The sequence below is a fragment of the Brienomyrus brachyistius genome, chromosome 11 (genome assembly GCF_023856365.1).
Source record: "Brienomyrus brachyistius isolate T26 chromosome 11, BBRACH_0.4, whole genome shotgun sequence".
In the NCBI taxonomy this organism is placed as follows: Eukaryota; Metazoa; Chordata; class Actinopteri; order Osteoglossiformes; family Mormyridae; genus Brienomyrus; species Brienomyrus brachyistius.
The window spans coordinates 22,154,099-22,182,060 of NC_064543.1; the positions used below are offsets into that span (position 1 = coordinate 22,154,099).

At 44.7% G+C, this 27,962-nt stretch overlaps 2 protein-coding genes across 7 annotated transcripts in view; both read right to left on the bottom strand.

The window, feature by feature from the left end:
• The window catches only part of LOC125751407 (UPF0606 protein KIAA1549L-like), a 61,465-nt gene extending 38,005 nt beyond the window's left edge, over window positions 1-23,460 (bottom strand). Inside the window, exon 1 of the mRNA XM_049030147.1 lies at window positions 17,947-23,460. Within this exon, the coding sequence (XP_048886104.1) occupies window positions 17,947-18,157 (211 nt within the window). The 5' untranslated portion in view covers window positions 18,158-23,460. The remainder of the gene's footprint in view (window positions 1-17,946) is intronic.
• A 320-nt stretch (window positions 23,461-23,780) lies between these two features.
• The window catches only part of LOC125751408 (homeodomain-interacting protein kinase 3-like), a 44,477-nt gene continuing 40,295 nt past the window's right edge, over window positions 23,781-27,962 (bottom strand). For 4 of the 6 annotated variants that reach the window (XM_049030152.1, XM_049030150.1, XM_049030151.1 and 1 more), the window contains 6 exons: window positions 27,721-27,900; window positions 26,869-27,186; window positions 26,326-26,472; window positions 25,984-26,237; window positions 24,559-24,698; window positions 23,781-24,453 (listed from right to left, as the gene is read on the bottom strand). In XM_049030152.1, the coding sequence (XP_048886109.1) occupies window positions 23,998-24,453; window positions 24,559-24,698; window positions 25,984-26,237; window positions 26,326-26,472; window positions 26,869-27,186; window positions 27,721-27,900 (1,495 nt within the window). In that variant the 3' untranslated portion in view covers window positions 23,781-23,997. The remainder of the gene's footprint in view (window positions 24,454-24,558; window positions 24,699-25,983; window positions 26,238-26,325; window positions 26,473-26,868; window positions 27,187-27,720; window positions 27,901-27,962) is intronic. The other 2 variants (XM_049030154.1, XM_049030153.1) reach the window with 1 other exon arrangement.

Below are 27,962 nucleotides of genomic sequence, written 5' to 3' on the forward strand. Positions count from 1 at the left end.
ACTGCCAGGCTCTCTGATTTGTTCTGTTTGGTATTTTTCCCCTCAAATGGAGATCAGATCGGGGAGCCTCCATGTGGAACCAGCAGATTGTTCCAACCATGAAGATGCACATAGTCAATACTGCTTAGTAATGCTGCATCACCTATGAAAAGACCCAGGGGCTCCAAACCACAATCAAAAAGCAGAAAGAACATAGTAATGGTAAGTTCCCTGGTGTAAGAGTGATGATAACTTCCCCAATGCCAGAGTAACCGTAACTTCTCTGGTGCCCGGGTAACCGTAACTTCCAGAGAACTGGAGTAATAATAATGTCCCTAGATCTATTGTAATGGTAATATCCTCAGATTCAGATAAATAGTTACTTCCCTAGTGCCAGAGTAATGGCAACTTCCCCACACCCAGATCAATAGTAACTTCCCCAGTTCCAGAGTTAAGGTAACTACCCCAGTGTGAGAATTACAATAACCTCCCTGGTACCAGCATTACAGTGACTTCTCTAGCACCAGAGTAATGACTTCCCCTGTGCCAGAGTAACACTAGCATCTCCAGATCCAGAGTAATGGTAGCTTCCCCAGTGCCTGAGTTATAGTAACTATCCCAGTGCCAGAGAATACCCCTGTGCCAGAGTAATAGTAACTTCCCCGGTGGCAGAGTAATGGTAACTTCCCTTATGCCAGAGTTATAGTAACCTCCCAAGATCCAGAGTAATGATAACTTCCCCTATGCCAGAGTAATAGTAACCTCCCAAGATCCAGAGTAATGATAACTTCCCCTATGCCAGAGTAATAGTAACCTCCCCAGACCCAGAGTCATGGTAACTTCCCCTGTGCTACCGTTACAATTACTGCCTCAGTGCCAGAATAATGTAACCTCTCTGGTGCCAGAGTTACAATAACTCCTCTGGTGCCAGACTAATGATAACTTTCCCTGTGCCAGAGTTATGGTAACTGTCCCATTGCCAGAGTAAGGGAAACTTCCCCAGACACAGAGTAATGGTAATTTCCCCAAGATCAAACACATCGGCAAGAGTAACCTGTCACATACTTAAAATGATGCCACCATCTTGTTCATTCTATGTCATGTCGCAGCCCTAGAGGGTGCAGAATGTTTCCAGGGCAGCAGACCCAGATATCGAGCACAAATAAACAAATTGTGTTGGAAAATGGAAGTTGCCTCTTAATTAATGGTCCCTATTGGGTTAATACTAATAGCTGCACAGACAGAGAAACCAATAATTTACACGACACTCATGGTTACATGCTAGTGAAATAAACGTTATATTTTTAGGAAATGTACTATTATGTAAATACTCCATAAATACTCAAATACATAGTAATTTACATTATTTAACGATATCCATGGAGCAAAGCATGCCAGTAACTGCATAATTAGTGTTTTGACCAACCCCACAGCATCACATTACGTCAGCCAATCATGGACAGTGGGTGGGATCAGAGCAAAATAAAAAGTTTGTCTTCAGGACTTTACACAGATGGTGTTATGACATGGTAATCACTGCTCATACTGCGTTGTATTACTAAAAGAAAGTTGATTTCAATTGTGGTATTGTCTCCCAGTTCCCTACACGCCTGTATCAGGTATCCAGTGTTCTTGATAGGCTGGGAGCTGGGAGGGAGCAAAAATGTGGACTGTCAGGAAGTCTCCAATGACCTGGTTGAGAAATCCTCAACCATACCACTATATCTGGTGTTCAAGATTCAACTTTTCTGTCACGTGCATTCGGAAATGCAACAAAATTCTTGTGCCGGCGTGGTAATCTATTACATTACATAACACAATACATAAAGTGCAGGAACTAAGGGCCCGACATTTGTGTGTGTGTATACATGTACAGCTCTACAGAGACCGCTTTTTAATATTTTTAAAAACTGTGTTGTTATATCCTGGTTTAATCATGGTTCTCCTGGCAGAAGGCTGCACCGAGTTGCAGGTTCAAAATTGCTTAGACCACAGTACATAAGAACAAGGTGAAGCAGGAGACACTGGGAATGACCAGATACCAGTCAGGCAGAAGAAAAAGAAGACTTTCTAATGCCAGAGATGGCATTCAAATTATCCAACAAAGAAAAAAATTTATATTATACACAGAAGTACACCCATAAACTGAAACATGAGGGAAAGTAAAAAATCTGCTGTGGTCTCTTAATTTTTTTCCAGATCGGTATATGTAATACAAACAATATATATGTATAACCAACAAATTAAACAAAAAGTTTAACATTAAACATAAAGATGTTAGGGGAGGCATGGTGGTGCAGTGGTTAGCATTGTCGCCTCACACTTTTGGGACCCAGGTTCAGTGGAGTTTGCATGTTCACCCCATGTCGTCGTGGGGTTTCCTCCGGGTACTCCGGTTTCCCCCCACAGTCCAAAAACATGCTGAAGCTAATTGGACTTGCTAAATTGCATGTGTGAGTGAATGATGTGTGAGTGTGCCCTGCGATGGGCTGGACCCCCATACTAGGTTGTTCCCTGCCTCGTGTCCATTGCTTCCGGGATAGGCTCCGGACCCCCCGCGACCCAGTAGGATAAACGGTTTGGAAAATGGATGGAGGGATAGATAAAGATGTTATACACCCATCCATCCAACCCTTACCCTGCTGTTTCAAACATCATTTTAACAAAAGACTAAATGGGGACCTTAAAATTCACGTGTGGTCTGCAAACTGTACCTATATGAACAGCAAAAATCACTCAGGAAAATAGCAAGTAAAAGTAAAGAACAATGTAAGCATGACCACCTTAACATGAATTGCAATAGCCAACTGGAAACTAGCATCAGAAAATAAAAACAGCCAACATCAGAGTATGTATAGAACATTTTACTTTTACTGGCATAAAAATTCAATACAGTATTTAGTGTTTGCAGTAAATCTACCATGCATCCATTTTTAGTGGCGCCATATCCCTGCAGTGGGATTGCCAGTCTATGACAGACACTCCAGCAGAATCTGCAGTATAAATCCACAGGCTGTGTTTTTTTGGACTGTGGGAGGAAAATGGTGGGAAAGGCCGACTTAATAATAAAGAGATCACGTTAATGAACAGCAATGCCGTACAGACTGCATCCTTTTTGTGAGACACACCCTGCAGGGCAGGACAGGGCCTCAGAGACACCCTGCAGGGCAGGAGAGGGCCTCAGAAAGACATCCTGTGGGGCAAGAAAGGACCTTAGATAAAGACCCCACAGCACAGGGCAGGACATGAGAGAGACACCCTGCAGGGCAGGACAAACCCTCAGAGAGACACCCTGCAGGGCGGGATAGAGCCTCAGAGAGACACAGCCTGCAGAGCGGGACAGGGCCTCAGAGACACCCTGCAGGGCGGGATAGAGCCTCAGAGAGACACCCTGCAGGGCGGGATAGAGCCTCAGAGAGACACCCTGCAGGGCGGGATAGAGCCTCAGAGAGACACCCTGCAGGGCGGGATAGAGCCTCAGAGAGACACAGCCTGCAGAGCGGGACAGGGCCTCAGAGACACCCTGCAGGGCGGAATAGAGCCTCAGAGAGACACCCTGCAGGGCGGGATAGAGCCTCAGAGAGACACAGCCTGCAGAGCGGGACAGGGCCTCAGAGACACCCTGCAGGGCGGAACAGGGCCTCACAGACACACCCTATAGGGCAGGAGAGGCCCTTAGATAGACACCCCACATTTTTGGACAGGACATGAGAGAGACACCTCTGCAGGGTGGGACAGGGCCTCAGAGAGACATCTCATGGGGCAGGACAGGGCCTGACAAAGACACCTTATGGGGTGGGACAGGGCCTGAGAGAGACACGCCCACAGGGGAGGACAGGACCTCAGAGAGACATCCCCACAGGGTGGGACAGGGCCTTGGGGAGACACCCTGCAGGGCAGGACAGAGCCTCAGAGAGACACCTTATGGGGTGGGACAGGGCCTGAGAGAGACACCCTGCAGGGTGGGACAGGGCCTCAAGGAGACACCTTATGGGGTAGGACAGGGCCTGAGAGAGACACCCTGCAGGGTAGGACAGGGCCTTGGAGAGACACCCTGAAAAGTGGGACAGGGCCTGAGAGAGACACCCTGCAGGGTGGGACAGGGCCTCAAGGAGACACCTTATGGGGTAGGACAGGGCCTGAGAAAGACACCCTGCAAGGCAGGACAGAGCCTCAGAGAGACACCCAGAGGCATTTTTTTCTGTGACAAATGACATTAGAGCCCCCTGTCCAGAGCCTGCATTTATCTGCTCAGGCATCGGAGAAGATCTAAGGCAGGGATCTCCTAACTGTGGTTCTGGAGAGTTACTGTCCAGTACGTTTTCTATCCAACCTGGCTTCTGATGAGCCACATCTACTCTCAGGTAAATAACAGGAACATGGGTGGCTCATCATAAGCCAGGTAGAAAAAAAAACTTATTGGATTGTAGCTCACCAGGACAATGGCAGTTGGAAACCCTTGATCTAAGGCATAGCTGTCCTTCACATACATTGCTCCATAGGCAACTTTATCTATATTAAGATAAAGTTTATTATCATTATTAATATATTAGTTACAGGGGTTGGACAATGAGATGAAACATTGGCCAATATAGTTTTTGAGGATTCATGCCTATATATGCATGGCCTTATGGCCAATCTTTACTAATTGCACACTCCATTACTAAGAGCAGAGTGTGAAGGTTGAATTAGCAGAGAAATAGCAAAGCTGTACATAAAATACTGCAATCCACACAACATAATGGAAGATACATCAGAGTTCAAAAGAGGACGAATTGTTGGTGCGTGTTGACATACCACCACAAAAGACCATATCATCAGATCATATCCAACAGGAGTAACTGTTGACAAAAGAGGAAGCTGTCTGAAAGGGATGTCCAGGCATTAATCCAAACTGTACCCAAAACCACAGCTGCCCAACTCACTGCAGAATTAAATGTGCACTTTAACTGTCTTGTTTCCTCCAAAACTGTTCATTGTGAGCTCCACAGGGTCAATATTCATGGTCGGGCTGCTATAGCCAAACCTTTGGTCACTTGTGCCAATGCCAAATGTCAGTTTCAATGGTGCCAACAGTGCAAATCTTAGGCTGTGGACAATGTGAAACATGTTTTGTACTCTGATGAGTCCACCTTCACTGTCTTTCCACATCCGGGAGAGTAAGGGTGTGGAGAAGCCCCAGGGAAGTTTTCTGCCCAGACTGTTGCATACCCAGAGTGCAGCACAGGGGTGGATCATTGTTTTTCTGGAATGCAATATCATGGCATCCCCTAGGGCCACTACATGATCTAGATGGGCACATCATTGCCAACAACTACCAAACCTTTCTGGAGGACCATGTTCACCCAGTGAACCTGAAGCTGGTGCTGTGTATCAGAATGATAATGCACCAATACAGACAGCAAGACTAGTAACAGAGTGGTTTGATGAGCTTGGAAGTGAAGTTGGCCTCTCCCATTGCCTGCAGAGTAAGCAGATCTGAATATTATCGAGCCACATTGGAGTGTTTTGGAGGAGTCAGGAGACGTTTTCCTCCACCTACATCACGTAGTAACCTGGCCACTCTTCTGCAAAAGGAATGGCTCAAAATCCCCCTGTGCAGGGCTTGTATCTGTCATTCCCAAGTTATCAGGTATCCAGTGTTCTTGTAAATTATTATGGCTGAAATCCAGGTTAAACCCTTGTACGTTAATAAAGTAATGAAATACTTGACTGTACATTCATTGTAGCCTATTTTATTTGTATAGTGTTTTTTATCATGAGTGTGTCCTGAATGCTAGTTAAAAGAAGCTACAAGAAAGTACCAGAATAAAGAGCTTTTTCTTTGTCAGGAATCGGTGAAATCAAGTCCTTAAATTCCATTAAAAACAAATGGCTTTACATTAACTGCAGCTTCATGATGCCTTTATAATGCATTCATAGAACATTTGGTACCCCTACATAAGGCATGCTATTTATAGAGCATTCATAAGCAGCATGTAAGTATAGCTTAATATCCTAACATACCTTAACAGCCTTAATATACACTAAAAACATGTGATATGTGATAACAAACATTATAATCATTTAATAAGATAATGTATATTAAAGCTGTGAAGGTATTTTAGGATGTTAAGGTATAGATACATGCTTACTATGAGTGTTCTATAAATGCATTATGAATGCACTATGACAGTGCACTGAATGTTCTGTTAATGCATAATGAATGGTTTATGAAGGTGCAGTTAATGTAAAGCGTAACCAAACAGATAAGCGGGTGGCTGGTCCTGTATTCACAGCACTGTTCAGAACCATTAATGTCAGACGTAATGGAGCAGAGCCAAGGCAGCAGCAGCAGTAAGGGCTGAGCAGGCTTCTGCAAATGTGTGAATTCCCATTTCGCAGCATGGTGGTGTCATAACCAAATTCACATGTGCCGTTTCCCATAACATCAAGAGAGCTACAGTCCTGGTTGAATTTTTCTTGTTTCATTTTCTTCTGCTGATAATAACTACCTTGAAATTCTCTACGAGATTCATGAACCATTACAGTTTTTCCTCAGTCAGTTTTTCATCGAGTCACTTATGCCCAGCTTAAATGCTAAGTCTCATTATTTTGGTCAAACTGCAAATGCTTTGGCACAAAAATGCAAATGATTATGTACAATCAGCTGCCGAGTCCTACATTTTCAATTGTTTATGACATGTTGGTCAAAATGTATTTATTGGTTCTCTGTCGAATAGTCAAACCCTCCAAAACATCCAGGCATTAGCTTATTGTATAAGTCATTACATGCAAAATGGTTTAACCAGTTGTCATAATCTGTCAAGCATATTCTCTATACATCCGTTACAGTTTTTTTTTTTATAAAGGTGTCCTGAGCTGATGAAGTTCTCTCAGTTGAATCTTGACTTTCAGCGTTAGAGGTGAATGTTTGAAGCATTAGATCTGACCAATGATCAACCAGTTCTCTAAAATATCTCAGAGGTACAGCTAATGAAGTTGGAAGCATATATTGACAGAGCACAGTACAGTGTTACAATTTGACAATGGAAAAACAAGGAAATGAACAGGATCAACAGCCGGTAAGAAGAAGAGGAGTAAGGCTGCTTGATAGAAAGGTAGGGAGGCAAAACAGAGGAAGAGGTAGAAGAGACCAAGGACAGAGGCACGTTCCTGATGAATTAAGGGCCTCAATAGTGGACCATGTCCTCAGTCATGGTCTTACAATGCCAGAGGCTGGTTGAAGGATGCTACCAAATGTTAGGAGAACAACCATGTCCTCAATCATTCACACCTTTCATAGAGACAACAGGTATGTATTCCAACAATGTGCACTGTACTCTAACATTATATACCAACTGCAATGCTTCGTATTACAGTATTCCAATGCATTTTATAGTACTGTATACAGCAAATTTACTTTATACAGTTACATACTGTGTGTAATTCAGCACGCACACATATGTATGCATACTTACCTGCAACCTGGATGTGTATACATATTTGTGTGGTTGTGTGTTACATTATATGTGCAGTATGTGCGACTTCGTACTGTTGAAACCATTGTTGAAAGTGTCATACAGAAAAAGTACGACCTTGTGCATTTTCAATTATTGTCATCAAAACCATCAAAAACATCAGAAAATACTCACAGAGTACACCCTATTTACTCACAGAGTACACCCTAGTTCTATTGACAACATGGCTGAGCATTTTGACACAAGGACTTTTCATTCTAGCGGCACTGACGTTTGTTGACATAAATATTTACTTTTGAAGGATAAACTAAGGAGTTTGAGAGAATCACAGGCTTTTGCAGGTCATGTGGTGCTGTTTGTATGAATTGTTTCAAGAAATGCACTTACTGTTATGCAAATGTTAAGGATGATTTGAAAAATGTACCAAAGTGACTGAGAAAAATGCAAGATTAAAGGACTACTCCTTTGGTATCAGGTAAAGCCAGTCTCATGAATGCAAAACTGTGCTACGATTTTTGCATACTAAAATTAATAATACATACACAGATTCATTCTCCTTCAAACCACTTTTCCTGGAGAGCACTGAGATTAATTATAATAACCAAACCAGAGACAAAGACTACAATCAGCACAGCAACAGAATATTGGTATACTTCACTAAATGGCTAATGATTGCCAATGGAGTTGCTTTAAATAGCAGGATATCTATAGAGAGAGACCGAAATGGGGGCCAACCCAGAGCTACAAAATGTACAAAAAGTCATTCCAGAGCTCAGCGACCTGCCTCAGGTCATCGGCTGCTGTTTTCTCATGTTTATGAGTCGCCTTGTTCCTTCATTTGCTAGTCTGGTCAGATATCACGCTGGTTCACTGGTCTGACACACATCTTTATCAGAATCACCAGGACATAAATCGATATATAACATCCTGAACGCAGCCCGACAGTCACACTCGAGCTCGTTTAATCAGGATCATCTTCCACACATCTCAACCTGGACAGCAAATCATGGTTTACAGCAGGCGCTGTCACATGTCATTGGGCCCTATATATCTGCAAGATGGCTGGTTTTCCTTACGTAAGATACGTTCGTTTTTAGCGGTTAGCATCATCCTGCTATACTGCTCAGGGTTTTAATCTCGCGGTTTTACCTGGAAGTAACACAATATTGAAACAACTTTCGCTCATATTTAGAAATCTTACCTGTCGGTGTGCAGTTGTTCTCACCATTGGCCATTATCCATAATCACACTATGTGTCCTCATCCTCCTCTTCCTCCTGCTGTCACAGTCTTTCCACGGAAATTCCGTTACAATTTCATGGGATTGCCTGGGCCCCCCCCTGCACTGCACTTTACACGATCGGCCCTCTGTGACAGCTGTACGACGAGCCTATGACAAACTAATCAACACTGAACATGTGCATTCAAAGCATTTACAGCATTAAGGCTCCAAGTACAAATAAATTATATCAGTTCAAATCTGACTAAATGTTCTTATACTCAGAGGATTTATTGCAAAAAATCTGTGTTCGTCAGTAATTTGTCTTTTGAACCTGAGTTAAAGGAGTCTTACAAATCAGTAAATTATGAAGAATTCCCTACATTTATGGATTTATTTTTGCATAGAAACTTAGTCAGTTGAGTTCATATCACCTCAACCCACATTCAGGCTATATTAAAACACTGCATTTAGCTGGATACTGAAACATCAGGATTTTTCCAAAGTATTTCCAGTCATCCTGTCAATGTTACAGCCTGAAAAAGAGTCAAGGGCAAAAACCACACTGCCTTTTTCTACGGAACTGGAAAATGTATACTGGCATCATTGTGTGGATCCATCAAAATGAGCCCATAGCTATTAGCCAGGGGATTGATGCTTTAAACTGTTTTACACTCTTTAGCCATTGTAATAACGGTACTGAAATCTACACTAACAGCCTGCACAGACAATGACAGCATGTTTCCATATTTACACCATCTGCACAGAGAAAAGATGCTAAACATTCTGTCTGGATGAATCCCTGAGCTAAGGGCTGCTAACACACATGTTTTAGAGCTAAAGATCAGTCCATCACAGAGCATGACGCAGGCCCCCCCCCCAACAGGATGCCAGTCCATCACAGAGCATGATGCAGGCCCCCCCGGACAGGGTGCCAGTTTATCGCAGAGCATGACACAGGCCCCCCCCCCCCCCCCCCCCCCGGGCAGGGTGCCAGTCCATCACAGAACATGACACCATCACCGATGCAGGATGTGAATGAAAACTATCACGTTTGATAGAAATTGTATGGGACTGTGTAACTGCTGGCCAGTCAGAGTGTTCATGAAAATCCCTGTCCACTCTCAAAAGCGCCTACAAGGGGTAAGCAAGCAGGTTTCTTAACTGGACCATGGAGCAATGAGAGAAGGTCTCCTGGTTTGATGAATCCCATTTTCTCTTGCATCAACTGGATGGTTGGGTACATGGTAAGGATCTTTGGGATGAGTTGGACCAAAGTGTCAAATCCACGGCTACGTAGGCTCATACGCAGCAGGGCTCGATGCTTATGTGTTGTAATGAATAATTCCTGCAACTATTATTTGTACCACAGTAGATCTTCTGTTGATTCATACCACATGGGATAGCCCTCATTCACACCCTGCATTGTCGAGTCTTGGCTGTCCAAAAGCTTATTGTCAGTTCATGATTTTTTCCTCCTCAGACCTTTGACCCAGTCTTCTTACAATGATTTGGCCCTTATCAAAGTCACTCAATCTTTACCCCTGCCCATTTTGACTGCATTCAACATGTAGGCTATGAGTGCAGAATGTTAGCTTACCATTTAATATATCCCAGACATTGACAGGCACCGTTTTTACGTTGGGGTGGTCATAATATTGTGGCTCATCTGTGTATCTCATGTAATTAGAGTTAACATCCATGCATTTCACAAAGAACTAAAAGGAGAATATTTCTGAGGTGAATGACCTACTCTGAGGAGTTTTACACCAATTTTCACCTTGCAGGATGATCAGTAAAACACCCAGGAGGGATTAGATCACACAGTATAGAAGCCCTCTAGTAAACACCAAGGGTCTTTGCAGAAAAGTCTTTCTGAGGTTTTCTTCAGAGCAGCTGGCAGGTTTGGCTTGATTTCCCGCTTCTTAGCCAAAGAGCCAAGGAAGGACCTCAAGCCTTCAGCGAGCAGAGCAGCGAAGCAGCAGCACCGCAGCCTCACTGAAAAGGCATCTGTTAGCTCCTCAAGCCTCTCTGTCACACGGGATTCATTCATTGAGAAGCTAAAGCTGTGAAAAGACTTAGTGTGATAGGAAGAGGAAGCAGAACAGTGTGCTGATGGATCCAGTGCAGGTCAGAATGCAGGGGTCAGTGATGTGTAATGGCAGTGGGGCTTCACTGCTTCTGGATTGAATTGTTATTAATTATTATTATTATTATTATTAACAATAAAACACCAATAAATCATACATGTCAAGGCATAAGTTATGAGCTTTCAAGTAGATGGACTCCAAGTGAATATGCCACCCTAAAAAGATTTTTAACGGCAGCTTTATATTGTGCTAGACGTGGGCAGGGGGGAGGCGTGCTGGAGTCTGGCTGCAGTGTGGGAAAAAGGTCCAGCAGCCGTGGGGCAGACTTTAATGTCTGGGACAGAAGAGAGACCTGCTGATGGGAATCGGAGGGAACGGGAGGGAGTCTGCAGAAGATCAGTGAGATGGGGAAGGGGTAAGATTAATATTATTTCATAATCATTAAACAGACCCCCCCCCAAATCTGTCAAACGGCTCGATAGTGGTGGGGGGCAGGCAGGGCAGGTTTGCCACGCAGCAACACTCAGGCTGGTCTCGCCATCCATTAAGAAAATGGACCCAGCAGGGCGGGGCGAGCAAAGAAGACGACAGGCACAATCTTCCAGCTGCCAGGGACTGTTTCCCTCTTAATAAGCAGAGCTTTACGGCAACACATGAGCAGGACAAGCTGGGCCAGGCCACCCTTTGCTTCAGCGTCTCAGAGATCCAGGGGGCAGTACAGCGCCCCCTAGAGTACCAGGTTTCACATGCTGTCCCTTAAACACACGTGAAACAGACTGCGGCAGCTTTTTGTTTCCCGACGGAGGAGGACAGTGTTTTGACAGCACTGTGATTCCCCTTTACTGGAGGCAGTCAGGAAGCAATCTGATTATTCACTAAGACAGACACACTGGCGAAACCTTCATGCATAAAGGAAGCTCAGCTCTTCACACCGTTATTTAATGAAAAGAGCAACTGGACATTAAAATGTCTTTTCCCAGTGAATAAGAAACTTGCTCACTGACCTCGATGTTGCTTCTAATATTCTTTTGTTAGCCAAATTAAGATTTTAAGGGTCCACACAAGGTCTCCAATCCTCACAATAAAACATTCATTTTGATCACCGCAGTTCCGCATGAAAATCTGATTTTCTGCTCCTTGCTTACATCCTGTTTGCTCCTGATGAAACTTAAAGGTGCTTTAATTCAAGTTTTAGGCCAATAATGACCAAAGCACAGACTGACAGCTAATTACTCTCCCAGCAAGGCTGAGACGAGGGCCACAGCTCAGGGACAGCTAATCTCACTTCCACTGGATTAAAACGCCTCTTATCTGCGGCAGCAGTGACAGTGAGCTGAGAGGCGGCATTCAGAGCTTTATCAGAGCACGGCGTATTTACAAGCGTAACGGGCAATGGAAGCCCTGATCTGCACCTCCTGTTACACTCAGACGCACAAGGAGGTTGGCAGACGGAGCCTTGGAGGAGGTCTGTGTCTCCCTGCGCAGACCATAATGACTCCGCGGCGAGTGCCTCCTCAACGGCAAGATGGGCCTCCTCCCAGGCTGGCTATCAGTAGCAGCGTCTGTGTGCCCAACCCGCGTCCATCATCTCCCAGGGGGAGATACGGCCCCCACAGCGGCCCCCACAACGGCGGTGCGGGAGGACGTAGGGCCTGCCGGCGTGAGCTCTTCTGCCATAACCACAGGCTGAAAGGCTCCATGCATCAATTGCTCTGTGGTGGAAAAGCACCAAACGGCATTCCTCCCCCAAAGAACGCTGAGGGTGGTCCCCGTCATCCCCCTGCTTCGGTCAGTACATCACATCCCCAAACACCATGGTGTTCCGTCATGTCTACTCTGTCAGAACCAGTGCTTAATTCCTGCCGGATCCTGCCAGAACACGGTCTGGGCCCGTGACTGTCTGCATTCCAGCACCTATATCAGTGGATCTGACAGCACTCTGGTTAAAAAAAAAAAAAAAACAATAAAATTAAATAAGTATGTATTTTAATTTACACACCAGTTGTCACACAGTTTTACATCCTTTATTAGTTTACATTTATTCTTAAAAATACATGGGCATGTTTTCAGCACCATGTTTTATATGCGTTCTGGAACCTGCGTCGGCCTTGGTACCCCCTCCACTCTCATATGCCCTTTGCCCTTCCGGCACCTTCTAATTTACAAATTAAGCACCGGTCAGGACCAGACCCAAGTGGTGCTTTCAGGTTTCCAAGCGATATGACTTTGTGGTTTTGTACTCCCTGTTCCCAGCATGATGTAGAGTTTTGCATCTCTTAACCTAGACCAGTGTTTCCCACATCCGGTCGTCGGGGCCCACAGACAGTCCATGTTTTTGCTCCTCAGAGTTGGGAGGGAGCAAAAATGTGGACTGTCTGTGGGCCCCGAGGACTGGACTGCGAGATACTGACCTAGAAAAAAATAAATGGTGGGTGGTGACATACAGAGGGCTATAAAAAAAGCCCGTGGAATGACACCTCATTCAGGATCCCTCTGCAGCAACTGAATACAGAATCTCCTGCTTTGATGTCTACGATGGAGACAGTTCATTGAGGACAGAGGGAGCAGAGATAGCATCTGCCTCTTTCACTTATTAGATATTACAAAACATCACAATTAAACCATTAAAATCCAACCAGCTCCCATTAATTAAACAATTACATAATTATAAAATGACAAATGATCTAAATCTGGTATATAATCAAAAAGATTCTTGTTTGCATAAACACTTCATAGGCTCCCAAACAGATATAATTTTTAAGACTCTTCTTTACAGATGCAGTTCTATTCATTTCGAACTTACGCTTCATTTATAAAGTATTCTCTGTTAAATAATGGCCTTTCACAATTTTTTACTGCTTTTTTTTTACTGCTTTAGAAATATGACACACCCCTCTAACTGCAAGAAGACATCAAATAAATAAGAGACAAGAGCACATTTCAAACAGTCTTATGAATAGTTCTTAAGTTCAGAGGAGCTACATCTTGAATAAATGAATGAATTCATGTCACATTCATGTGACGCTTTCCAAGACACCCAAAGGACTCTATGAAGAAGCACTTCAACCACCGCCACTTACTCCCGACCATTGTTCTCCTGTTAAGCCAAATTCACAGTTCTCACTTCAGTTCATCCTTTTAATCACCTTCTATCCATCTTCCATAACTGCTTGTTGACACATATCCTAGGTATCATGGGACGTTTCGGGTGGGACATTGTTTAGTACATCCATCCATCCATCCATTTTCGAAACTGCTTATCCTACTGGGTCACGGGGGGGTCCGGAGCCTTTCCCAGAAGCAATGGGCACGAGGCAGATTGTTTAGTACAGGTTCATTTATTTCCACAAGAAATACTCTTCCTTCCTTCCTTCCTTCCATCCATCCATCCATCCATCCATCCATCCATCCGTCCTCAAGCCACTTATCATGGTTAGGGTCACAGGGACGACTGAGACTTATTCAAAGTAAACTGTTTTGTTCTAAATTCCACACTCATCCACATCTCTCATCTTCACCATATTATAAGTAATTATCTTTTCCCAAGTGAACAGAAACTCCTTCTAATGATATGAACTTGCTTTAATTTTCTCAAGTTCATCTTATTAACCACATCACCACTAGTCATAGGCATGAATGTAACTTCAGCCCAAATATTCTCCTTCCTCGCTACTGCTGACTGGCCTGTTTGCCACTTGCAGGCACCCCAGATGCTTTTGGCAATCCTGAAGGGTACGAGGTACCATCAGTAACTCTTTGTCAATAGTAAGAAAGAGGCTTAAACTTATCAGAACTCTACATTCATGAAAAGCATAAACAAAACAATATGTATTAATAGACTATGCTTATAATATTAAAAATAAATATTTGAATACTGCTTAATGAAAAATTAACTGCACTTTTCAAACATTAGTATTTACAACTGTTGATCATTTTAGCTCCCAACCATCATAAATACCAAGAATATATAACCATGGCTCTCATAGACTTCTATGCATTGAAATGTATAAATGTAACACCTGAACTGTTTAGAATCACAATTTGGCTGCAGGGCCTTCTAAATGCATCCTAATGCCACTGGTGCAGTTTTAAAGTTACTACCAAAAAGGGGGGTTTTGGCCCAGTTAAAATGCGTCTTGTGTAATCGGCTTGCAAGTGCTAAACACAAGTGTAAATAGCCACCAAGATGCATTGTGATCCGGTCTCTCAAATCACTTGCTGAGGTGGCTGGAAATGCATTCGACCGCATTTCTTAGTGTAAATGCGAATGCGTCCTGATGTTCCCTCAACAAAGACTTCACAGTAACTATGCGAAGGGCAGTGATGACTGAACCCAGGCGGTCAGCGGAACACCTTGGAGATACGTAAGAGGTACAGGTGTAAACGGCAATGCATCTTGGCTGTCTACTCGTGATCCAGTCACCCAAGACGCATTTTACAATCAAGGGTGAACAGGGCCTTTGATTCCTTTAGCTGCAACTGAATCATGAAACTGAATCAGTATGAAAGCCAGTTAGAATATTAGAGGGGTCACAAGAGTACAACTAAGTATGGAACGATGTAGCACATGAAGCATAATTACACCATATAAAACAGCAGAATCACAATCTCACAGCAGCCAGATCCGATTATGCTGCTCAATCTACTTTTATTCTGATCTTTTGTGCCTCTACACCACATCCCATTTTATTCCCTCTTTGAGTCATTGTTCCTGTTCAGTTTGAGCATTTCTAGTGAAATGCAGTGCTCTTCTCTTACAGTGTACCCCCCAAGAGCACTGTGACTTCCCAGTGCTAGTCTAATATTACTAATATCCCATGTGAAGTCATTTCACATGACAGCACCTTCAAGACAGGTGGCTTCAGATAACTTAAGATGGCTTAATGACTTAGGATTCCACAATTATTTTGTTTTTGGGAAGTATTGGTCACACCTAAACTTTGGCAGGGCTAGTGGAGCATAGTTTATTTTCAAAAGTGGAGAATGTGACAGTTGTGTTCCTGAAAAACCTGGACTTAAGTAAATTCTCGCTGTATAAACAATAGGGATTATGGGAGAAATGGGGTTGGGGCACGACACTCAAAAACCTTGTAAGTAAGGAATGATCGCAGTGTTATAAATAATTAATAGCTGTTAAATAGATGAGTGCAGAAGAACACCAAAACAAACAGGATAATGTACAGTGAATTCATGCAGTTACTGGGTGCTTCGGGTGTGTGTATTTCGGGGTGGGTCGGATCGGCTGGTCGCTGTTTACTGGTATTTGTTGCAGACAAAATCATGCATAAATGCGAATACTGGTTTATGTTGCAACTGTTCTCAGATTCACATTTTTAAATCACGCATTATACGAGAACATGCAGTGTAGAGCTTGTTATGTCATCATATCTCACGTATTGAGCTGGACCCACAGCTCATTCAAACTGACAATTCAACAGGAAAGGTACCTATGTATAAGGATATTAAAGGACAACATTATCTTGGGGTACAGTATAATGTGCCATGGGGCGGAGGTGACTTTTGCCCATCCTGAAACTTGAAGCATATTGGAAATTCTGGCAAGAACTGTTATTCACCAGAATCAAAAGCCAAGCCTCAGGGGGTTTTTCTAGCTAGTGAAAAGATCAGGGGCTGAGTCAAGTTAACCTGCGGCTCGACTTTTTCTCTGAAGGAAGATTGGCATCGGGGCTAAAATACTCGGGGCTAACAACAGTGATGCCGAGCTCCCTTCTGAGGCTCCTTGAAGCAGACAGCTAGAGCACACTCTTGCACTGGCCATTCTCAACCCTGATGGGTAAATCGTTTTCTTTGGCCAAACAGCATCCTGTATGGTGCCAATAAAACAGCCCCAATGCAGGTTCTGTGGATCTGTTAACCCTCACAAAGAAGGATCTATAGCAATGTAGGTGCTCTTTGCAAGCCTGAAAAGGGTCAAACTCACAGCCAAAATAGCTTTTCTCTTAGGCCTGAGGATTGGGACAATGCTTGGAAATCAGAGCAACACATTTTAAAATGGGCGGTTTGAACGAGCATTAGCTAATTTCCTTTCTTTTCAGATTAGTTTGACATTAGCAACTTCCCAAAATGGGTTGGATTGGACGCATTATCATTCCCGGGGAACACGTTAGATTAATAATTTGTATTAATAAGAGTAAACAGAAACATACACCTGTAGAGAATCTTTATATAAAAAAATTTAAAGTTGGTCACTTGTGCCTCGTCTTTCCAAAGACATTTTCAAAGGAAACGGCAGTAATCATGTGTAAACTTAGCGAGCTCTTTCCTCATTATTTAGATCAGTGCCGCAACATCGTGACCCAGATGCACAGCTTCAAATGGGCGCGTTCGGCTGCCATTGAGTGCTTAACCTCCGACCAGCATCCCGTGTGCTGGGGACACGTTCGCCGCCTATTTTCGAGGGTAAAATGTACATTTTTCCGCATAAATGCAGTCAATCACTGAGTTACATCCAGCAAGGCAATTTCATACCCATTGCTAGTTACTAAACGTAACACCAAAATATGGGGATTCACTTATGTAACACTTACGTGTTGTAAGTGGACCTTCGTAAATACATAGATACGAACAAAATTTAACAATTTCAATTAAGCTAAACGTATTTTAGGGAGGCGATGGCGTTGCTTCTACAACCACGGTGCTGTCATGCTGCCGTTTACACAGCCAATTCAATGGAGCTCCCAGATTTAATTGTCAGGCTGAAGATAAAGCGACACAGCGCCCAAAACCCTCCTCTCCCCACCCGGACTCCCACGCAAACCGCCGCCTTACATGCAAGAACATTTCACTCTGTATCTCAACCAAATATTAATTTTATCATTCAAACTTTAATATGTGTGAAGTTATCTGTTCAAACCATTAATTTCCCATGCAAAAATCCAGCGATCCAGTATTAAATGCATCCACACTCTCACCCTCGATAAAATTTGCCTGCAAATGACTGAACTTCTTCCCATTACGGTACATACATGTTTTTTACTGCGAGTTATTCCGTGACAACTCTAAGGATTATTCGGTAGTGGTTTTAATTAGCTCGTCAGCCTTGGATACGGGGTGTCACACAGAAAATGTGATTTTAAAATAGTGAAAAGGATGGAGCGGGAGAGCAGGTGCGTTTGTAATGCATATCAGGACGCGTCATGCAGGCATCCCGCCGCAGAAAGGGATTCTTTAACCCTTACCCTCAGTAGCAAAAGCCGCCTGCAACAGAAGCAAAAGCATCCCCAATGCTATCAGACTCCTAGCTGGCGATCCCTCCCTCCCGGTCTTCAGTGCGCATCCTGCGGCTTCCGAGCTTCTCCCTCCCCGTGAATTGGGGACTGCAGCCCGGCGCCGCTCGCCGGTGTCCGCACCGTGCGAAAGGCTGTCGGCGCTCCTCACACTTGAAGCCATTTGCGTATCCAGAACATATGTGCTAGTCTTAGTCGTGAAAAAGGCATTTGATCGATTCCAGATTTGACAGAAACGAGGTGGTCCCCTTTCCGCACGTATGTTAACAGGCGCGGCGGCATTGAAACCTAGAGGGATGCTTTTGCAGCGCCGCAGTATTGCAGAGATAAACACTGATGTACATATTTCGTTCTATTCAGCTATAACCCTTTCCTGTAGGCTTTTTCCGGCTCAACAAAGAAGCAGGATAAATAGTTTCCAGCAGTTTACCGTTGATGTGTGTGTGTGTGTGTGTTACTGCAGTTGTTGCAAGACGTCATTTCATTAGAAAAAAAAATCACGTACAGAAGCATCTGTGCGAAAGTACGAAGGGGTAGCGCGCTTTACTGAAGGATTTGTCGACACCTGGTGGCGATTCCTGCTATTACGTCAGCCTCCCGAAACCCTCGTGCGGTGCGTTGAAGACACCACTGTAGCTGACATTTCTCTCGTGTTTGAGCGTGCGTGTGAGAAACAGGCTTTTATAACCGTTTAAATGAAGATGACTAGCCTGTAGAGGATATTGTATTATTTTGTACTGCTAACACATTCATAGAAAAACAAAGCAAAGCAATGATAAAACTGGATATGATACATACATTGAATTTCGATGTTTCTTAAATCAGGGCGGAACTTTGGGGTCTCCTACTATAAATTTTGCCAGCAAGCCCATTGACCCACCAGGAAAATTCCAGGCTGATTATAATTACAGTTGTTGGGAACACCCAGGTCAGGGTGCCAGTCCATCACCGAAAACCTCAACAAGAGAGTGGAGTGAGAAACAAACCCAGGGTCCTGAAGGTGTGAGGCCATAATGCAATTCACCAGCCACAGCTGCACAATCTGTGGTGACTCTTTTCATAGCTCAACACTCAACTAATTTGTGAGGAGCTCAATACCACATCAAGATTTTCAATTCCAATCAAACACAGCTGTAATACAATATTCCATCCACCCCCACACCCGCCAGAAGGTCAAATTCACATTCCCCTTGACATTTTGCATAGCCATCACCCTAGCTTGAAATGAGCAGCATTGCATTAGTATCCAAAAGCTATACATAAAGGGAGAGATAAGACATTGTTAGGATTTGAATTAATTTTGCACAACAGACTTATGTTCTCAGAGGGTGGAACATTTTAAGCACTGAATCCTCCCCTGCTGTGTTCTCACTCTGGGGATGTAACAGGACCGATTAGCATACAAACTAGTTTAAACAGCTGATCACCTGTATCAAATGCCCAGATCCTCACTACCCATCTACAGAGCGGTTAACAAGAGTATAAAAAGGAAAAAGAACTTTTATCCATGCAGCCATTTCTAAACCAATTAAAACACACACCAGTTTGCTGCAGCAATAGATATTTAATTCAAAGTGAATCTTGACAATAATACACCATAAATTCTTATTTTGACACTCACCAAAATAGTCACCTGGAAAACCCGCTTTTTGTGACAAAGTACAGAAGGCTTGGTCACATTTAAATCACTGAGAACTAGAGAGAAATACTATCGCAAACTGTAAGAGACATTACATCCAGAAATTTATTTTCCCAGTCCTCATATTGTAAATATTGCACAGTGCGATTGCTACATGGCAAACTAGTGTAGCATAAAATCAAAAGCAAAAAAAAAATAACACAAAGGAAAGCCACAAAATCTACAAATATTAAAACAGTAACAGTTCAAATTTAGTAATCAAGTCTATTTGCCGTGTAATCTAAATAGATTCCATAACTTGCAGCGTGAATTAACTTTTTCTAGCACAGCTAACCTGAAAAGGAAATAAATGTTTTTTTTTTTTTAAAAAAAATAAAATAATACAAAGCAATCAACCAAGTAGTAAGGATTTAAGATTAATACAGTAGCACATTGGATTAATACAAAGACCCTGAATTAACTTTGTAAGCATGTCTAAGAGTAATACCAGTATATAAAATAATTTAGCAAACTAAAAACTCAATGGAAATTTTAAAACTGCAGTGTTTGATTAGTTCTATACTTGCTTAGAAAATGCTTTGTTGTTTATCAAATCCCATTTTGGATGATGACACTGGAATTGCCTGTTAAATCAAATCCTACTCAATTGCATTTCTCTGTAGTTTTGGTTACCGTGGGCATTTTGTGCAGCCATATTTGCTGGTAGATAACATCAAAATACAGCTTAAGTCACACATGCATATCAGACAGCAAATTCGCAGCATGTGATTTGTCAAGATCATGCATTTTTTTTAATTAATTGTTCTCAATGCCTATAACTTGCCATTTTCATTGAAAAGAACATTTTTAAATTGGATGCAAAAACCACCAGCGAGCCTCCATACCCGGTTCTCGTCTGTACTCGTTCGCACTCCTTTTGGGGCCTGTCACCCAGTTTGATCGGTCGCAGCCCCTTGGAGCATTAAAGGTTATTCAGTAAAGGCAGTTCTCTTTTGAAAGCTACTCAGATCGGAGCTGGACTTTCCTCATGGCTGTAAACTGCAAATAATCTCCTGGAACAGTATGTGTACATTCACAGTGTAGAAGTAAAGCTTTCCGGAGACGACAAGCGTGCTCTGTGTGTTAAGCACTGCGAACACATTTCCTGACTAAGCAGAAAGCCATTTTATAATTTCCTTGGTAACTTATTTTTTATGAGAAAAATAATAGCCAGAGTTTTCACATTAACAATTTGAATGTGCTCATGTTATTCAACTCAATGATTACGCTGACGACTATGGAGAACTCTAAGAACACTTATCAAAACAGCCTGATGAAACAAATTAAAAGATTCCAGCTTCCATTCTGCCACAGTCGGATTTCCAAAAGGAGCAATAGATGTCAGACAGCTAAAGTGCCTTCTTAGGGGTGGCCATTGTGCAACATGCTGACGCTTTGTAGACAGGCAACAGTTCCTGAAATCAGCCAAGGAGCTGATATGTCCTCAGCGCCTGTCGTCATTCCCAGATAATGCTATTCTGCTTAACAGCTTGTAAAAGCAGAATTTAGATCCCTGGAATGACAACAGCATGACAAATTCTTTTTTTGGTCAAACTGCAACTTTTGGAGCGCTGCGTCGTTCGCTGTTGGTTCTGCAACAGAGTTTCACCATTCTTTACACTCCCCCCCCCCCCCCCCCCCCCATTCCCCCTGTCCCCTATCTAGCGAGCGGTCGAAAAGCAGGTTTGGGGGGAGGGGGGGGGTTCAGGGGGTGGTGGTGGTCAGTGCTCTAAACCACTGGATTCTCAAGGCACAAATACAGTGCTGCTCACACTGTCGTCAACAAAGTAAGGAGATGGAGTGGTCAGCGAGTCACTGAGTCCACTCTGATATGAAAGGACTAGCAAGGGGGGGTAAAGAGGGCTTCGAACAGACCAATCAGACCAGCTTCTTATATGGTTCAGCCAAGTTACACTGAGACCAGGAGAGGAACCCTGAAACATCCCAGTCTGATTAAATATTACACCGAACAGGTAAAAACAATTGGTAGAAAACGTACAGTAATTCATGTCTTTGATAAAAATGGGTTTAAAATCACTTTCATAAGGATTGAACTGATAGCACAAATTTCATGTCATTGACAAACATTTTCAGCCGAACACTGCAATGTCACTAAACAGGAAAAAGGTATATGATTTTCGTCTAGTTTTAGCTTATTGACAGTCAAGTGCTTAGTGGTGTGTTATTACATGAAGACATTACTGAATGCCTTGGCATTTCGTTTTCTGCTCTATGCCAGGGAAACCATACGTCTTGGAGTTAATCCTTGTTAGTACTTAACCGCCACATTGAAAAGTTAAGTCAATCCTGCAAGCTATAGCTTTGCTTGTCTACAAAATGCCAATAAGAAAACATACAAAAAATTAAGTTACATCAATACGACCATTTATATGCAGTGATGAGCCCAAAAGGTTAATGAAGATAAAATACTGATGCAAAAAACACCCCAGAAAAAAATGCAACTAACTTCCATAATCTGCAATACAGTAGTTACAATGACACTCCAAACATGAAAGCAAAAAAATTTAAATCAAAAACCCACTTCTATTTCAGGTAATTAGACATACAAAAATAAGAATGCTAAGATTGAACTAAGTTAATCACCTAATTTCACAGCTATCTGAAGTGGCAATCATTATATAGCAGCTTATCTATGATACATTCAAGATAAAGGATACAACTTATTACTCGCCCAAAAGCTAAACATAGCCTCAACCATTTTTTCAATACCTTTTTTGTAAGTTTACCCCATTTCCAGAAAAACAGCGTACTTGAGGTCTATGCAAAGAGTAGCTACCTTGCTTAGGAAAATCAATTACAGTCTTTGGTGCTGCAAAAGCAACTTCATTTAAAAGTAAAGACAAAAACTTTATGCACATACCAGCAAACGGACAACGGGGAGGGGGGCACACAGCATATATATTCTCCCTGACGGAATGTATAAAATAAGCAGTCGACACCAACAAGCCTTAAATGGTGTAATAAAGGAGAAAATAAGAAAAATTCTGTCACATGCATAAATGAGGAAATTGCACACAACTCACACCTTTTCAAGCTTCAGCACTAAATCTAGATCTACATTTTATATATATATGACAATTATATATATATAAAATCACATACCAAATACTGCATGGTTTACTCAAGCTAAGATAAATCCAAACTGTGAAGAGCTATTTGCATTTGTCTTAATCTACCCAAAGCCATGCCCACCACAACTCTAAATGTTCAAAGAAATCCAAACACAAGGAAAATACAAAAAACAAAATCAACAAGTATTCAGATTGTATTGCAGTTTCATTAAACAGTATAAATACTGTTAGTAATAAGAGTATACTAAATAGAAATTGATTATCAAATATTAAGCAATATTTAACGTCTTGCTCTTTGTACACTAGTTCATTTGATGGGGGGAGGGGGCAAAAAAAATACAGCAAACATTTGCCTCAGCAAAGCATGCCATCTTCCAAAACTCACAATTTCTGAAATATCTGCTGAACCCAAAAATGACCACTGATCAATGCTATCCGTCACATCCATGCAGATATGTGCGTGTGCCCCGTGTACACACACACACACACACACACGCGCACACAGGCACACACACGCGCGCACACGCACACACACACGCACGCACCGACCGCATTGACAGCTTTGAATTTCAAGTGCTGCAGTCCAGTACATTAATATAAGTAGTAACATTAACAACCTCAAATATTTAAGGCACTATGTGTGGGAACAAGTTACAATGCAGCGTCTCAGGACACGAACAATAAGAGCAACGTCTAGGCATCTTTCCTTACATTTTCTGCCCATGCAAAAGACATGCAGCGTGAGGAACCTTTTCTGATAAGTGAAAACCTCTGAGACACCGAACACACTGAAGACACTGAAAAAATACGCAGAGTGAGACTGCCGCACGGCCTGGAGAGGCATGTGCGCCTGTCACCCTCAGACTCGAGACGGGGATGGCTTACAAATGGAGCAGATGTGTCTTGCACAAGGTAGAAGGCATTATAGAAAAATAGTGGGGCGCCCCCGATATTCAGCTGTTTTAGAGTAACCATAGAAGATCCAATGGGAAGGTATATCAAATGTGCAAAACACATTAAAAGTGAGTTTGATTTATTCTTTTTCATTAACTCTTTAAAGCTCAAAGTTTCAATTGCACCCAAGTCTACATGATTCAAAAAATAGGTTGTTTTTCTGTTGTGCCATGGCTTTGGAGATGAAAACCACGTTGCTCTCTGGCGCCCCCTGCCGTCGCAGGCGCAGGCTGCTCAAGGACGGAGCCGGGCCGGCCTGCTTGGGGACCGGCCCAGAGCTCAGATGTAGGGGTACTGGCTGAGTTTGGGGGGGCTGAGGGGGAAGCCAGCGTAGGCGGGAGAGGCGATGTAGGAGTGGGGGGGGAAGAGAGGCTTGAACTGACTCTGATGGATGGTGGGAGAGGGTAGCAGGCGCGGGTTGATGCCCACAGTCACTTGGTGCAGGATGGCACCCGGGTGGGAGATGCTGTAAGGCGGCTGCAGGACGGGCCGCGTGGTGCAGGGTGATGCAAGGATGTGGGTCACTGGCGCGGCAGTGACCAGGGGCGCTGCGGGGGGGTAGGACAGCAGCGCGGGCTGGGGGCCCCCCAGGTGCGGGTGCGCTGTAGTGTGGTTGGGGCTGCCGTGGGGCAGGGTGAAGGTGTGCCCGGGCACCGAGGGGGGCACGTAGGCCTGTTGCCGGCGGTGGCTGTAGTTTCCGTTCCATTCCTGGTGGCAGGAGCCGAAGTGTTGGACCTGGAGGGGAGGGGGGAGAGAACAGGAAGGAGGAAACATTCAGCTGAGGCCCTCAGATCAGAATCTGTCATCCCCATGGTGCGGCGCAGAGAGCCGCCTGCTGACCTGCCCAAAGCCGAGAGGCTGCTGCTGCTGCTGCTGGAATGCGCAGGTCATCTTCTGCTGCCGGTTGAGGAGCGGGGTGGAGTGGTGGTTCAGCCGGCCGAGGCCACAGCGCCCCCTGGACTGGCACGAGGTGTCTAAGACTGCAGGAGACAGCAGGCCAAGTCAGTTCAAGGGCTTGCCGGATGGGGCCAAAGTGGCCAACCCAGTCCTGGAGCTCTCAGTGCCAAATGCGGGCACAGGCTATGCTGGAGCTCGCAGGGGGTGGGCCAGTTTGAGTCCTGTCAGCTGCAGCTTTAACATAAAATACAAACACGACTGACTTGGGAGCGACCTTCTAAAGAGCATCAGACGGGCAGCCAATTTAACCCCAGCTGCATTTCTCCTGGAAGGAGAGAGTCTGACATACACTCTGATAGTTAACAGCTGAGGCCTGAAAATAGCCTGCGTAGGGCTTTTATGTACAGATTTATTTCTGGAATTGGGGAGGGTGGGCACAGTAAGAGGCTTCTTTCAATGAAATATGATATCTGGGAATATCAGCTTTAGATGGGGTTCATCAGTCAAAACTCAGCTGTCTATATTCTACCTGGCGCCCCCCACAGGTTTAGCTGGGTAATACAGAGCGACGGGAACGTCCAGGAACATCGAGAGTGCATGCTGCAAACCCTACATAAAGCCAGAGACGCTTGCCATAGACATTCCTAAAATGCCAGTAGCGTAAGGTCTTCACGAGGTCATCAGGACCGCTCAAACATTTCCGAATGCTTATGAAAAGCACTGAGGCATTATATAGTTTTATAACATGCACTTTGAATAGTACAGCACAGTAAGATATATACATATCACAGACCTTGATGTATATATTTGACTGTGTGCACAAACACACACCAGAATGAATTGGAGAATGTGTCCCAATAAAACCGAGATGGACGAGAGAGACAGTGAAGGGATGTGCACGCAGAACTGTGAGCTGAATGCACGGAAAGAGGCTGACTGGTACAGCACCCATAGTCACCTGTGACAGGCGCTGTGACCTATAAGGGACGTGTTATCCCCTGCCCAAGCCATGTGACCTGCAAAGCAGACATCAGCACCAGTGATTCCTCCTGACTGGTACCCCACACCCACCGCCTGCCCCGGGGCACATGCCCTATTGCTCTGGGAAGGATCTGTTTTTACATGGTGTCTGTAGGGGCGGTAAAGGCTGTGTCATCTGATGGTATGCCCCCACCTAGCTGTCAGGTAACAGCAGCAGAGCTCTGGGTTCCTAACAAGCTAAGCGTAAAGAATAACAGTGAGCAACGGCTGAATACAGCAGGCGGGCACTTTGCTGGGGGGTGACGGTGAAATACAGCCGTACCCACTTCTGGATAGAGGCTGGCACGCACAGCCTATGACGGCAGCCAGGGAATCAGAGCTCGTTACCTGTGTTGGTCATCTGCTCGTCAGCCATGCTGTTGCCGTTCTGCACCCGCATGGGAGGCACCACCATGGTGCGCACGCCGGGCTTGCTGGCCTCTGCCTCGGGCGACACGCGGGCCTCGCGACCCGACCGGTTCTGGTTGCTCTCGTTGATGTAGCGTTGCTCCATGAAGGGGCTATCACTCCGACCCGACGAATCAGAGGCCGGCGAGCCGTCCACCGTGTCGCAGCCACTCTCCTGCTCGTCGTCAGACATGCTACAAGTCCAGAGAAATCGCACTCAGAAAACGCGGTAGCTGTGAATGAGCATGCCCCACTGCAGAGGGACCCGCCTGAGCACTCTACCTGTTAGGCCTTTTGCACGGAGACGGGCTGGACTGCACTGAGGCGGACGAGCTGGTGCTCAGGGTGCTATCCGGACTGCTCAGGGAACAGACACGCTCCATGTTCAGGGTACTCTGACACGCCTCACAGTCTGGGCTGCCCTTACACCTGCAAGGATGCAGCAACCAGGAGTATGTTTAAGAGACAGCAGTCAAGCCGTCAACCGTGTGCGAAGATGACGACTAAGTAGCGAAGATCACACAGAGACCTCAGACCACGATCCCACAGCTAGAGCAGACAGGGAAGGCTTCCTGACAGATTACAGCAGCATTTCAACCAAAAGCATCAAGCAGAGACAAAAACACATCCAGCATTTTAAACCGCTGGACAGCTGTAAAGTCATAGGCCAGGAATACTTCTTTCTCTGCAAGGACCTCTGACCTTTCACACAAGGCTGGGATTAGAGGGTTACAGCTCCCTGGGGAATAAGAAACCCTGAGTAGGGGGGTCCTGCCCCACACCTTCCTGCATAGAGAGTGCCAATGGATCCCGGCGGGTACTCACTCCCCCAGCGAGTGCCTCTGCGTGGCGTCGGTGTCCTCGTCAGTGTCACTGCTAATGGTGATGACGCTGAGCACGGGGCTGGGTGAGTCTGCGATGACTATGGCCTGACGCTGTTGCTGCTGCTGCTGTTGCTGTTGTTGTTGTTGTTGGGATGCTTCATGCCCCTCAGCCTCCCTGCCCACCTCCGGGGGTGGCTCGGGCTCCGCTTCCTGCCCCACGCCAGGCCGGCCATCCTGCACGCTCTTCACTGGATCTGCTATCTTTGGGGACTGGCACGCTGAGTTTTGGGCATTGGTGTTGTGTATGAAAGTGTTCGCCCTGCAGATGGAAAACATCTAAATGAGAGCTACAAAAAAAAAAAAAACAACCCAATACGGCCAGAGAACAGTAGTGTGAAGCAGCATGTGGACAGATAAGCAGGACTGCTGACAGTAAACACGATATACCCAGCAGGTACTGACTCTGATAGGAACCAGTCCAGTTACAGCTGGTACAGATGAACATGAGAACACTAGGAAAAGGCTTCATACAGAGACAGGAGCCCCGGCAGCGCTTTCTGAAACATCTCGGTGGGATGAGCCGATGGCTCCTCTGCTGACCATCTCAGTTCTAACACAGTCCCAAAGCCTGCCAAGATGTTGTTTGGTAGCCCACGATGCAGCAAACTATGGGGGCATTACGCTGCATCTCCTTCAGGTTATTTGCCAGTTGGTGTTGAAAGCACTGGAGAACCGAACTCTGACCATACTGCCCACGTCCTACTTGGAGCAGGCTCTGTGGCCAGACAGTCCCGGGGATCCTGCTCAAAGGTGTATGCGTCCCGTTTGTTCACACGGCATAGCCCCAGAGCACCTTTCCGCTTGCCTGTTTTGGCAGGGCTTGCTCCTCTTGCCAGCGGTGGCGGTGGGCTGCGGCCACACCACATGTGCGATGCCTATGCTGATTGGCTGGTGGGCTGCCATGCTCATTTGGTTGGTCAGAAGAGGTTGGGCCATCATGGAGCTGTAATGGCTGCCATGGGGCCTCACTTTCCTGAAAACACATGGCAACAGGAAGCGTCAGCAGAGAGAGAGGCTGCTGTCCTGCTAATGTTA